At 37.9% G+C, this 14,395-nt stretch overlaps 3 protein-coding genes across 4 annotated transcripts; 1 reads left to right on the plus strand and 2 right to left on the minus strand.

The window, feature by feature from the left end:
* Positions 1 to 5,063: 5,063 nt before the first annotated feature.
* Positions 5,064 to 6,718, minus strand: LOC120283276 (transcription termination factor MTEF1, chloroplastic-like). Its single transcript, XM_039289917.1, has 2 exons — positions 6,353 to 6,718; positions 5,064 to 6,299 (listed from the first exon to the last, which is right to left on the minus strand). Exons 1-2 carry the CDS (start codon positions 6,662 to 6,664, stop codon positions 5,667 to 5,669), a joined length of 945 nt encoding a protein of 314 aa, XP_039145851.1. The 5' UTR covers positions 6,665 to 6,718; the 3' UTR covers positions 5,064 to 5,666.
* A 429-nt stretch (positions 6,719 to 7,147) lies between these two features.
* Positions 7,148 to 11,929, plus strand: LOC120249621. 2 transcript variants are annotated; one of them, XM_039258196.1, is made up of 7 exons: positions 7,148 to 7,252; positions 7,892 to 9,342; positions 9,711 to 9,766; positions 9,905 to 10,138; positions 10,445 to 10,736; positions 11,286 to 11,482; positions 11,601 to 11,929. In XM_039258196.1, the coding sequence occupies exons 2-7, from the start codon at positions 7,990 to 7,992 to the stop codon at positions 11,752 to 11,754; spliced, it is 2,286 nt and encodes a 761-aa protein (XP_039114130.1). In that variant the 5' UTR covers positions 7,148 to 7,252; positions 7,892 to 7,989; the 3' UTR covers positions 11,755 to 11,929. The 2 variants fall into 2 exon arrangements, with proteins under 2 accessions (XP_039114130.1, XP_039114131.1); XM_039258197.1 differs by having other exon boundaries at positions 7,155 to 7,311.
* A 55-nt stretch (positions 11,930 to 11,984) lies between these two features.
* On the minus strand, positions 11,985 to 12,701 carry LOC120249622 (pentatricopeptide repeat-containing protein At2g22070-like). Its single transcript, XM_039258198.1, is given in 2 exon segments — positions 11,985 to 12,263; positions 12,266 to 12,701. Coding segments are annotated over 2 exon segments (558 nt in total). The 5' UTR covers positions 12,657 to 12,701; the 3' UTR covers positions 11,985 to 12,096.
* Between the last annotated feature and the right edge of the window lie 1,694 nt (positions 12,702 to 14,395).

Genomic DNA, 14,395 nt, shown 5'->3' on the forward strand with positions numbered 1-14,395 from the left:
ACAAGAGCCGGATGATCAAATGACTCTTGATCAGTACTAAAGTAGCTTCAGGAAAGAAGTTTTATCAAGAAAAAGTTCTCAGTCACAGTTGACCCCTCAGAAGAAGGGGAGATTGGTAGCAGGAGAGGACTCTTGAGTTTTCTCTTTTGATCTCTGCCAGTTTTTTGGGTTATCTCTTGATTCAGTATTATTGTTTCTACTGTTTCAGATTGATGTTTTTTGTGTTTTTCTCTATTTCAGTTATTATTATGTTTACGGATACTACTAAATTGATTTGTTGGAACTGCAGGGGAGTTTCTAGTAGAGATACAGTCTCCAAAATTTTTCATCTAATGAAGAAGTTCAACCCCATTATAATTTGTTTAGTAGAAACCAGAGCGAATGACGAAAGATTGAAGAGGTTTTGCTCTAAATTAAAGGACAAATGGAAATGGGCGGCGATTGTTGCGGAAGGTTATTCGGGTGGAATAATTACAATCTGGAATTCTAGTATCGGGTATGTTACTCCTATAGTTAGGTCCAAATATGTGCTTCACCTTGTGGTTACTACAGGTACTGTTAAGAATTGGATTTTATCCACGGTGTATAACTCTAATCTTCTACAAGGGCAAGGTATTCTTTGGAGGGAGCTTACAGGTTTGAGTTTGCTTAATTTACCTTGGATAATAATGGGAGACTTTAATGCTGTTACTTCTCAGGATGAACACAGAGGTGGTTCTCATTATTATTACAGTCGTAAGGCCAGTGCTTTTTCGGATTTTATTTGTTCTAACCATTTGATGGATATTGATTATGTAGGCCCTCAATTCACCTGGTGCAATAATCAAAGTGGTTTAGCTCGACGGTGGGCCCGACTGGATCGCTGTCTAGCTAACTCGTTTTGGTTAAATAATTTTGATTCCTGTTTGATTAAGCATCTCCCGCGTTTTATGTCTGACCACTCTCCCCTTCTTCTTACTATTTCTCCTCGTGTTTTAAATAAAAAGAGAATTTTTCGGTTTGAGAATTACTGGTTGGATTATATGGGTTATCACTCGGTGGTTAGGGAAGCTTGGTATTTTAAACCTCACTCTAATCCTATGCACGCCGTCTCTCATCTCATTGCTCGTACTAGGTGGATGCTTCTAGAGTGGAAGGCCAAAGGTTTAAATCCTCTAGAGTCTGATATTGAAAAACTAGAGGCCTCCATCCTAGAAGCAGAAACCAAGGATGGATCGAGTGAGATGAATGATTTTTCTCCTCAATCTCTTTCACTTATGTATAATAGACTTTCTGCTTTGCAGCGGCAAAATAGTACTAAATGGGCGCAAAGGGCTAGACTTATGTGGGTGCATGGTGGGGATAATAACTCCTCTTTTTTCCATAATTCTGTTCGGTTTCGTAATCATACTAATACTATCTCTTATATTATGGACTCCAATGATAATGTGTTTACTGATAAAGGTAATATAAATCAGGTTCTTGTCAAGCACTTCTCTGAGCTTTGGCAAGACAGTACTAACTATAATTTTCAGGAGACGTATCATGCTCTACCTACTGATCTCCCTCAAGTGTCGTCTGTTGATGGGGAGCAGTTAACTAAAGATATTACAATGAAAGAAGTCCATGAAGCATTGTTTTCTCTCCCTACGGGTAAGAGTCCAGGTCCTGACGGCTTGAATGTGGAATTCTATCGATATTATTGGAATGAGATTGGTGATTCACTGGTTGAGGCAATCAGGTATTTTTTTGAGTTTTCTTTCTTGCCTAATCATTGGGGTAGGACCTTTATTACTTTGATCCCTAAAAAATCCAACCCCAAATATGCTACAGATTACCGGCCTATATCTCTTTGCAATGTTTGTTACAAGATTATCTCTAAGATTCTTGCTAATAGATTAAAACATGTTCTTCCTAGTTTGATTGGGAGGGAACAATGTGGTTTTGTTAGTGGCAGGACCCCTTTTGATAATATCATTACTCTTCAGGAAGTGGCCCATTCGATTGATAATGATAAAAATTACCCCCCTAGGATGTTGATTAAGTTAGACATTGAGAAAGCATATGATTCTTTGAGCTGGACTGCAATTCTTGCAACCCTTACCAAGATGAATTTCCCTGGCAGGTGGATAAGTTGGATCAAGGCCTGTGTTAGTAAAGTGTCTTTTGCTTTGTTGATTAATAAATCCCCCTCCATTTGGTTTAATTCCACTAGGGGTCTTAGACAGGGAGATCCTCTATCCCCCTATCTATTCATCCTAGTTGCTCAGAACCTGACTTCTATGCTTAATTTTGCTTTGGGTAACAATATGATTCCAGGCTTTAACTCAGGTCTTAGTAATAATTTCAACCATTTGATGTATGCTGATGACCTAATTCTAATTACTCAGGCCTCTAGGAAAATTTCCCGCAATGTGAAGCTTTGTTTGTCTATATATGGGAATTTAACTGGTCAAAAAGTGAACAACTCTAAATCTGAAATTATCTTTCCTTCCCGTTTTAATAAGAGGCTTAAGAACAGCATATCAGGTATTCTGGGGTATAAGGTTGGTTCTTTCCCTTTCAATTACTTGGGAATTCTGATTTCACCGAAAAAACTGGCACTCTCTTATTTCTCATCTCTGGTGAATAAGATTGAGAAGTCAGTCACTTTTTGGAGGAAATCTAGATTATCTCCAGCAGGAAAGACTATCCTTATTAACTCAGCTATAATGTCTACCCCGTTATACTACTTGTCGGCTTATCCTGTCCCTGATTCTATACTCAGTCGAATTACAAAAGCAGCTAGGGTGTTCTTTTGGTCAAAGGGTTGCAATCGAAATGGCATTCACTCTGTGGGTTGGAATGAAATAACACTTAATCGATCTGAGGGGGGATTATCAATTCGGGATCTTGGATTATCTAAAATTTCGCTGATGGCCAAAAATGTCTTTCAAATGCTTAACAATTCCAATGTGTGGTGGGTTTCTATTATGAATAAAAAATATGGTAATTTTAGAATCTGGGGTGATGATGTGCCAGCCTATTGTTCATGGTTTTATAGGGGTTTATATCGTAATGCCATGCATATTAGACCTTACCTTTGGGTTAATACTATCAATCCTGCAGTAACCTCTTTTTTGAAAGACCCTTGGTATTTTGAGCTTCCCTTGTCTCACAAACCAACATATCTAAACATGGATATTGATCATGACATTTCTCAATTTAATGGTTTAATTATTGGTAATTGCTGGAATATTAACTCTCTGCATTTGATGTTTGGTTCTCATTTGAATGATTATCTGTTGGGTCATAGCCACATTAGGAATGATCAAGGTAATAACTGGGTTTGGTTCCCTGAGTCTAAGGGAACTAAATTATCAACAATGATCTACTCTCATTTTAACCAGCTTAAATCTGGGTGTGACTTTTGGAAAGGTTGGTCTATTCTCTGGCGACTTATGGTTGCTCCTAGGGTTAAACATTTTTTGTGGCTAATGTTTCATAATGCAGTGTTAACTCAGGAGTTCCTCTACAGATTGAATTTGGGGCCTCAAACTTATTGTTGTTTCTGTAATTTGAATGCTGAATCTGTTGAACATTTATTTTTTACATGTTCGAAGGCCCAAGAGATCTGGAATCTGATTAGTAATGCATTAAGGAAGTCAATTATTTTTCCTAACGGTATCTCTTCAGGTGATTGGCTTAACAAAGAATTTTCAGGGAATGATTCCTATACTCAATCGGTCATTGGGGCAACAGTGTGGTTCATATGGAAGGCTAGATGTAATAAGATATTTAACAATGCTCCTCTGAATACAGTGATGGTGTTTTCTCAAGCATTGGGGCATGTCAGGGAGTATAGTTTCTCTTTCTCTTCATATGTTGGAAGGAAATGCTTATATAATAACCTCTGTTTTTCTGATAGCCCTATCTTGTGTAGTGCAGCTGTTTATGATGAAGAGTCTCAATATGCAGGTGGTGGATTTTTAGTTTTTCAATTATCAGGGTAACTTTATTAGTGCAGGGAGCTGCTGGTGCGCTGCAGGCTCAAGGATGGAAGCAGATGTGCTGGCGATTAGTTTTGCTCTTCACAACTGTTCAAGTTGGGGGATAGCTATCAAGACGGTTTTCACATCTAATGAAGAGCTGGTCAAGGTGATCAAGCAGGGATTCTCAGAGAATGTTTGGAGGATAAATTTGCAGGTCAATGCCATTAGAGAGCTGTTTGCTAAATCGGGTGGTCCAAGACTGAGTGCTACTCCAAAATGCTGGAGTCGGGCAGCGTCATCTCTAGCTCTATATGGGTTAAGTCATCATGAGATTGCTTTATTCCATCAGGGTAGGGATCTACCTAAATGGATAATGAAAAGCATTAAACTTCTAGGGATTAACTTTTAGCTTTCTGTTTGTTCAGGTTGTGGGTTTTTTTTTTTTGGTTTATTTTTGTAATTTGCTTTTGTTTTGTTGGTTTGTAATATCGAACTCTTTTGTATTTTTTACTTATATTAATAAAATAGCTCCATGAGCTCCTTTCCCTCAAAAAAAAAAGATAACATTATTTAAGGTAGAAGAATAAGAAGCCAAATATGTGAATGAGAAATGTGCTTGCTATTCTAACTGTTAATGCTGAAGCATTTGTTGTGTTAAAAATAATACGAAAAGTTTGTTGGTTTTTATAAAGATTTACAAAACTGAAGGCCAGATTCTACTCAAAAACGGGATCAAGAGAAACCCTAAGTGCAAACTTGTGCACTAATCTTGATATTTCTTTAATTTTTTCTTTCATAATTGAAAATGACATCCTAAATGCCGTGAGAGTCAAAACTTGATCCTTGATACATCTTAAATTCATCAAATTTCACATTTGCAATGTTTTGATGCCATGTTTGTAGAAACAATCACTCATAGCACCTGACTAGCTAAAAAGGCAACAAAAAAAGGGGAGGGGGTGTCGAAACTTCGGAGGATAATAAATTATAACAACGACTAATTAAGCAACTCATACGAAATTTCAAGCAAAAACTGCATATATATATATATATATATATATATATATACGCGCACACACATATATATACATGACACCACAAACATCTCACGTTTATTTTTTTCACTCTAATTGTAAAATGAGCAAAATAAGAGCCAATGAAAATTCTATGAAGATGACAACCTCTTAACAATTAATACCTACTTATAACAAACAATAAAAGCAAAGCCCCCACTAAGTTGTAAAACTACAAAGTATCCATTCTCTAACATACTAAGATCTCGAGTGACCACATCCATAATTGACAAGAATTTGCTCCATAATTTGCAACACCAAGGGCACATCTATCTTGGCTTTAAAACTTTCAACTCGGACACATTTTGAGTTTCATAACCAACAAATTCAAAAGCTGAAAAATTTCACATGGATATAGTCAAGTGCTTGGGTGAATGTTGCACTAGCCATCATCCACACAAATTCAAGAGCATGGTTCAATCAAGTACTCAAGTATGGAAACTAAAAATACCTTACTTTCAAACTCATTTCTCTTTGTGCTTCAATCCAGGATTCAAATGTGCTCTCCTTTGCTTTTGGAAATATACCAATCAAGCAATTTGGGAACCTTTTCCTTGTGACAGATAAGATAATTCTTCACAAACATCTCTTCCGACTTACTCATAATATATCCCAGGCTACAATTCCCGCTATGCAATTTTTTTTATTTCAAAACTTGCATGACATGGTGCCGAGGAAACAGCCTTTTATCCAAGCTAAACACGAGAAGTCTTGGATCACGAACAAGTTCAGATAGCTTGCAACCAGCTTCATTCACTAAGAAATCAATCTTTCTCTTCATCATCATTTCAGAAACCGTCAAGAATATTGGATTTTTCTGAAACGCGGATAGAAAATCCACCTCCGACCATCCCAAACTCTTCATAAACTCCAGTTTGGCATGAAACCTGGTCTTGTTGATTTTCTGAAGAATGCTAAGAGCCCAAACAAACATGTTTGATTCATGAGGGACCCCCATTTCCTCAACCTTCCTAGCTAGTGCCTTCAAATCATCAGGCTTTAGTAAGATGAGTCTCGGCTGTCTCTGCACAATCAAAGTGATCCTATTATCAGGAATGCCAAATTCTCGCAACAACCAAAAGTTCGGTAGCACCCTCCGCTCCAAACTATAACTAAGAAGCCATGGTTTTGCCTTGAATAGTTTCATTGCATTCTCAACCGAGCCAAGTAAGTCTCTCCAGAACAATATCCTCGGCCGCAAACTGCTTTTCGAGACTCTGGTGAGGGATAATTGGATTAAAAAGAACCAATTGCCTGAGATTGGATCCAGAGAAACCTAGAGCCTGAAAAGCTTCAAACTTTGGCCTCAGTGTCTTTTCAACATCACACAAAAGCCACTTTGGATGCCAAGAGACAAGTTTTTTTGATCTGAGATTCATCAAAACCATAACTTCTCAAGAAATTCAACACGGATTCAGGGTTTGCAGGGAATCTGAGAGGGGAGAGATGCTTGGAGGCAATGGCTGCTTTCTCCGAGGACAATCCAAGCGAGGTCATCAGATATTCCACAACAGGGCCAGATTTTAGGGTTTCTCTCCGGGTTGTGGAAGTTGAGAAGCAAATGGAACATGTGAAGATGTGATTTTGGGAACAAGAATAGTAGATATTATACCTGTAGATCTTCTTGAACAGCCAAGCCATCACGAATTCAAGCAAAACGAAGAAGAAAAAGGGCAAGAAGAGCTTTTTGTTTTTCAAAACCCTAATTTTTAGTTTTATTTGGAGGGAAGCTCACTAGGGTTTATAACTAGGGTTTTAAAATTTATAGTTTAGTCCCTGTGATTCAAATTATTAATGATAAAAAACGAATCAAAATTAATGGGGAGTGTTGCAATTCAAACTATTAATTCTAAATTAAAAATCATAAACAAAAAGTGAATAATAATTATAAAATTATTAATTTAATTAATATGAATTATCTAATTTAAATATTTAATAAAAATAAAATATTTTTTTGATTATTTATTAAGGTAAAATCTTAAAAGAGTAATAAATATTCAGAAGGTGGAGTAATTTACTTTCTAAAAAAATGCAAAAAATCAAATTTAGTATAAATTTAGGGTTTTTATGCAAAATGAGAGGGTATGTATAGAGAGAGAAAGGACCCACATGCGTTGTTTTCTCGCCCGGCGTTCCCGCTTTCAAAGAGAGAGAGAGAGAGACGCAGTCTTCGAAGCTCCGAGTGTCGCCTCCTCGTCGCTGCCCACCTTCTCGATCGAAATCTCTGTTGTGAGCCTCTGGTCTTATCGTTGATTCATCCCTGCACGTCTTTTGATTCCCTTTGATCCGTGCGTTTCTTTTGAATATATGTACATTATGTGCGTTCAATCAGATCCCCATTTCCGGGGGTTTTGTCCATTGTTTTTCTGGGAATCTCTTTTTGATCGCTGGTTGAGGAGCGTTTTGCAATCTTCTGGTTCGTTTTCTGGTTTGCTTTGCTGAGTTTCGTGATAAAGATTGGATTTTTACCGTTTTTGGTTTTTGATTGGGTTTTTGTCGGTGCGTGTGGCTAGGGTTTATTAGATGTAATATTTTGCGGCGTTTTATTGATTTATTTATGGTTTTTGATGATCGTCAGCGCTATGCGTGACTGGTTGAATTGGTCTATGTGTTGATAAAAGTTTCTTCATCTTTTTATCTTGTGATTGCTCACGTGTTTGAGATGGTAGCTTTTTGTAGGAAGTCATTTTTTCTTAATCTGAATAAATGATTTTTTTTCAATATTTCAAAATGTAATATTGCGTTCTTTGTGATTGAAATTTGAGCGTATATAATGGATGGTGAGATTTGAAGGTTGTTGCTTTGATGTCTATATAGAAGGTATTTGCTACTTGATTTTGATGATTATTCATGTGATTTTGTCGTCAGCTTGTAGAAGAGAGGGCCTGGATTTGAGCTAGTTTCATATAAGAATTTAAACCTGCTGTTCTTGAATTTTCTACATCAGTATTGAACTCAATTGTGCCATGGAGAATGGAGCCAAGGATGACAAGAAACTTGCTGATACTTCAGCGTCAGAAAATTTTCCGAGTAGCACTCAGGAGACTGAAGGAAATGCTGGACTGGAGGTATTGAATGAGATGGAAACTTTGACTGTTCATAAAGACAATGAAAACCTCCAGCTTGAGGAAGAAGGCAAAGAAAAGAAACTGGTTGATGCTTTGTCCTCAGAAAATTCTCCAAGGAGCATCCATGATCCTGAAGTGAAAAATGGAGAGACACCACCAAGTGACATGGATTCTCTGAATGTCAAGGATGATAACACAAAACTTCACAATGAACAAGGAGAAGGTTTGGACAGTCAGGTGTTGTCTGAGGTCAGAGCTTTGGGCTCTGAGAAAGTTAGGGATAAGGAGCAGATTCTTGATGAAGACCTTCCCGAAGAAAAGGAGGCAGATCCTGTTTTTGATGGAACAGAGGAGGTTTCAGAAATGGATGGAAGACAAAGGTCATCCAATGAACCTTATGGATATGAAACCGAGGTTCAGGCATTTGCCTGGCCTGAAAAGGCTGTTGCACTTAAAAATTTTGTGAAGGAGAAAAGTACAGTTACTACAGTTGCTGTTTCCACTTTTCTCCGGCGCTTGTCAGGTAGAAGGGATGAGGATGGGCACAGTATTCCTTATGAGGATGGGAAGAATGATGATTCAGCTGTGAGCACTGAGGAAGCTGACTCTGCCACAGAATCTAAGTTTAAAGAGGCCCTGCTAAAGGCAGGAGAACTTGCTTCATGGAATCCTTTGAACTACATTAAGATTGGGCGAGATACAGAGGTTCAGAACAAGCCTGGCCAACTAGAGGGTGTCACCACAGAAAATAAAGTAGAAGAGCAACATATGAATGGAAGAATTATAATTTATACAAGGCTTGGATGCCCAGATTGCAAAGAGGTTAGGCTATTCTTTCAGCAGAGAAGGCTTAGGTATGTAGAAATAAACCTTGATATTTATCCTAGTAGAAAGTTGGAGCTGGAAAAGAATACTGGTTCTTCTGCTGTTCCGAGGGTGTACTTCAATGATTTCCTTGTTGGGGGGTTAAGTGAACTTAAGGCGTTGGAAGACTCTGGCAGATTTGATGAGAAGATTAACTATGTTATCAGTGATGATCCCTCACCTGAAGCTCCTTCACCACCATTGCCTGGGGAAGATGATATGTCCAGTAGTGGTAAAATTGATGAGTTGGTAGCCATTGTTAGGAAAATGAAGGAATCAATTGTTCTCAAGGACAGGTTTTACAAGATGCGAAGATTCAGCAACTGTTTTCTTGGGTCTGAAGCTGTTGATTTCTTGTCAGAAGATCAGTACTTGGAGAGAGAGGAGGTTAGTTGTCCATCTAGTTTGCAACATATTTCTTCCTTTCCCTTTCTGCTAAATCTAGTAAATATGAATTGGACGCTATAATCCGTTAATAATAAATAAAATTCTATCTGATCTTCATGTAAGCAATGAACACTCAATTATATTATTTCAAATATCTCATCCATTTCTTCCGTTTCCATTGAACTGTACATTATGGCTTAAATGCTTTATTTCTTTCTATAGACATCTTAGATTTTAATAGTTCTCAACTAGAAATTTTTTTAGAAGAATTTAGGTAATATTTTCCTTTAATCAAGAAATTTCAGTATTTACAAGAGGTTCTATATTAAAGGATTTGTCGTCTTCTGTATGCCATGTATTTTATTCAGGCAGTGGAGTTTGGAAAGAAGCTTGTAAGTGAGCACTTTTTCCACCATGTTATGGAGTAAGTAATTGACTGCATCTTTGGTTCTTGACAATCATTGATCTTCCAATTTTTGTGCATTGTTATTCAAAATCATTTTTTTAAATTATGAGGGATGATTTCTGATCTGTTTACTTTATGGTTCATATACTGCTTCAGTGAGAACATATTTGAAGATGGTAACCACGTATATCGGTTCTTGGAGAATGATCCTGTTGTTTCCAGCCAATGCTGCAACATTCCAAGGGGCCTGAGTGATGTTAAACCTAAGCCAATTGTTGAAATTGCATCTAGGCTAAGATTTTTATCATATGCAATTTTTGAAGCTTATGTATCTGAAGATGGAAAACATATTGATTACAATAGCATTTATGGTTCTGAGGAGTTTCGCAGGTTGGTTATGACCTAATGTGATCATCTATATTTCACTGAGAATTTATATTGGATTTATTGGCTACTTGTTGATAGGCTTTTGTGCAGGATTGCTCCATGTTATGGTTAAAACCTTATCATATATTTTATTTTGTTCCAGTTCTGCAACTTTCTGTTTATCAATAAGTATGCCAAAATAATTCAGCAATGATCTAGGACATAGTTGAGTTCAAACTTGGATTTTATTAAGATGCTTTCAAATACAATATCAAAACCATTGCTCTAATATTTCTTGCCTTTCCTTATTTCTTTAATTTTGATTACTAGGTATAAAAGAATAATCGAGGAGCTCCACAGGGTGGACTTGGATAATGTGTCTAGGGAAGAAAAGCTTGCCTTTTTCATAAACCTTCATAATATGATGGCTATTGATGTTGTATTGACATGGGGTTATCCAGTTCGAGCCTTGGACAGGAGAAGGTTTCTTGGAGACTTCAAATATGTTGTTGGTGGGTGTGCTTATTCATTGTCAGCTATCCAAAATGGTATCCTACGGGGCAATCAACGTCCCCCATATAATCTCACCAAGCCTTTTGGCCCGAAAGACAGACGCTCCGAGGTGAAGAGAATGCTTCTTTCCTTTCCTATGCCTTTTGAAAAAGAAGTTTGATCTTTTACTTGATATGTTCACAAAACAGGCCATCTCAGTAGCTTGTTGGTTGAATGAGTTGTTTTTGCAGAGCATGAGGAAGTATCAATAACTAGTGAAGTTTCAGGAACTAAATAGGAATATCTCGTTGTTCATATTAGTGAAACTTGACATAACTTGCTTTTTCATGATTGCAAGTTCCAGTAAGGAAAATCTCAAAATCGTGTCTAGCTGTATTTCATGTTCAATAAAGGCTAGTTTTAAGTCTAGCTGCATTATCAAATTAGTAGTTGCATTCAATTCAAAAGATCATGCCCATGTTAAGTAAATGTCATGTACTTTAATGCATGTTCGATGATGTTTGGTTTTCAACTACATGTAGAATATAACATCAGATCATATTCCTAATGCTATTGTTATAACTCGTACGTATATTCCACATCAATACTTCCTATGTTTACAACTCTGTTGTTGAACATCATTTTGTATTCATATTGAAATCTTGTATCCATGAATCAGGTGGCTCTTCCATACACAGAACCACTAGTTCACTTTGCACTGGTATGTGGAAGCCGATCAGGCCCTGCACTTAGATGTTACTCTCCCGGAAACATTGATAAAGAACTAATGGAAGCTGCACGTGATTTTCTGAGGACCGGTGGGCTTATTATCGACAAAGAAGCCAAGGTGGCATCAGTCAGCAAAATTCTTCGGTGGTAAGCAATTCATCTTAATTATCGAAGGCCTATGTTAGCATCCTCCTAGACATTTTTATAAATGGAAAATCACAAAGAACATCTCCATCTTCTTACATTTTAATCATTCCTTTTTCAGGTATAGTGTAGATTTCGGTAAGAATGAGATGGAAATGCTGAAACATGCAGCTAATTATTTAGAGCCATCAAAAACAGAGGAATTGTTGGAGTTGCTTGTGAGCAATCAGTTGAAGGTTACATACCAGCCTTATGATTGGGGCTTGAATTGCTAGTCCTTCATACCTTTTCTTTTTAGCTATTTATACCAGAGAGACTATACAAAACACGTCGTATTGACTCGACCGTCAATTTTACAGAGTCAATTAATAATGTTGGGAGGGGACTTGTATGAACTTCCAAACTTTAGCTGTAATTGAATATATCATAGAATTTACCCTTGGTTTAAATTGAAGAATTTGGGGTTATTATATATTTCTTGTTCTTCATTTTTCAGACTGTCCAATGGAGAACAAAGATCAATTGGATTGACATGAAGTTCACTCAAATCAAACTGATGAAAGTGAACTAAATTTTCAGTAATAAATGAATACAAAATGTATAATTGAATCATTCTTCTACCAGTAATCTTTGCAAGAACAGAGTCCATCCCTGAAATGATGAAATCTGGTAGCGTCTCTCACGATGATCTCTCTTCCGACGACCTTGGCAATAAACTTAATTGCAGAGTGACAGTCATTGCACACTCTAAGGTTCTTCATAATCCTCAATGTCGTATTCTCCGCGTGCTAATCAACCCGAAGGCAATTGCTAATTTCTCGCTGTGATGACAGAGCATCTGCTCCTTCAGTTCATCATCGATGTCATGCAACACCGACTGTATGTTAGGAACGAATCCAGCTTTCTTGATCTCCTGCCAAATATTTGCAGCCATTTCATATATAGCATCTCTCTGAGGGTGATGTACGTCTTCGGCCTGGAAGACATGAACTTTGTTCTTAATCTGAAGCCAACTGAAACCTTGTTCTTTCTTCACTCCTTTATCCTTCATCAACTTCCATATTTTCGCCGCATCATTCCATCTCCCACAAGCAGAGTAGACATTTGCAAGAGCCGAATAGGCTCCGCTATTTTCAGGATCGATAGCGAGTAATTTCTCAGCAGCAAATTTTGCCATATCTGCATTCTTGTGGACCTTGCAAGCAGCGAGAAGCGATCCCCAGGCTATCGCATCTGGCCTAATGATGATCTCATAAATAATCTCTCTAAGAGAGATTATCCTAATCAAATACGAGTAGAAATGTGATTTCTCCTAAAATCTACTCCACATGATTGCAAAAGAGGTAATCACTAACCCACTCGGAGGATTGAAGGAGACAGTGTTCTCTAAAGTCCCTAACTAGAGGTTTACTCTACAATCCTCTAATTACGGCATGTCTATATTAGGTGGGAATTTCTTCTCGCTACCAAGCACATCAAACATATGAAAACTACAGGGTTTGCCACAATAGTAATCATTTAATAAAAACACGAATTAGATACAAAACATGAATTGCAATTAATGAAATAAAATAACACAAGCATCCACAACCATTGTCAAAGTATAAACCCTATATTTCAACTATGCCGTAATCATGTGGTCATTGTTATGCCCGATTTTCATTCTGGTCATTATGTTTTTAATTTATATGGTAGCCGTGGGTATTGATTTGTTTCAGCTGGGAGGTCAATTGGGGTTTCCTATGCACTCGTGTGATGGGAAGCACAAGGTACTGCCATGTGACATTATTTTAATGTGTTCTTCCATCCAGGTTGGAGAGAACACACTGAACCTCGATGTCGACTCGCTTACTTGATCCAAGTCGGCACATCATCAACTGCCTCCACTCGCCTTTCCTCGCCTCGAGTTCCTCTCGCGACTTCCCAAGCCTCGGCCTCATTGCCTCCATATGGCCGGCTTCTTCGGCCTCCTCACTGGCCGGCTACTCGCTTCCTCCAAGGCCTCTTCACCCTTTGCCCGCCAGACAATATCCCCTTTGATTTCATCTCCAACAAATAGGCTGTGAGACCACCCCTTTGCTTTGTTTTTATGTGAAGTTCATTGACACACCTCTTGCGTGTGTGTACCATAAGTGCATGGGTTGTCGAGTAATAAAAAGTACACGATGTAGTAGGTAAACGTCGTATTTACTGAGGAATAGTTGTTAGGAAAGCAAGTAGTGATGCTATTTAGCTATCAATTGAATCAATTCGTGAGTTAAGTGAATAATATCGAGTGCAAATAAAATAAAGAAAAAGAGAAAGGAAATGCAATAGGGATAAGGAGAGGTAATTGAGATGGGGTACCAGACATTTGCTCACCCTAGGACTATTGTTTCAAGTGCAAGATTAATTATTATGCCTCCTAAGCTGATATTTATTGAGTGCGTGAAAAATCCAAAGACACACATCGTCCCCAAACCTAAGGTCAAACGTGACTCAACCCTACACTATGCTCTACTTGCGGGAAGGGATACTCCCGACGCCTCACACTATGTAAGGTTGCTTAAAGCTCTAGGGACTCGAAGTGATAAACCTTATTCCCTGATGTAGATCTAACCCTTTGGTCCAAGCAAAAGACCCCTAGTCACAATTAAGCCCCAGCACTAAGGATTACTTCAACACTTCACTATGTTGCTCGCGCAACTAAGCCCCAGTGGAGTTTGTCTCTTAGCACTTTACTCTATCATGATCGCAAAGAACTCTTAAAATGTGGAGGTAGGATAAAACCACATTGGAAGGGAAAAGGGACATTCCGCCACCTCTCGACTCACCCTTCGACCCTCCCCAACCTTGCTTTGTCTAATTCTAATGGAGTGTCACTCATCCACAAGGATTACCAAGATAGATTCTTAACCCTAGTGTCACTCTAAGGGA

This window comes from Dioscorea cayenensis, chromosome 19 (assembly GCF_009730915.1).
Source record: "Dioscorea cayenensis subsp. rotundata cultivar TDr96_F1 chromosome 19, TDr96_F1_v2_PseudoChromosome.rev07_lg8_w22 25.fasta, whole genome shotgun sequence".
Lineage (NCBI taxonomy): Eukaryota > Viridiplantae > Streptophyta > Magnoliopsida > Dioscoreales > Dioscoreaceae > Dioscorea > Dioscorea cayenensis.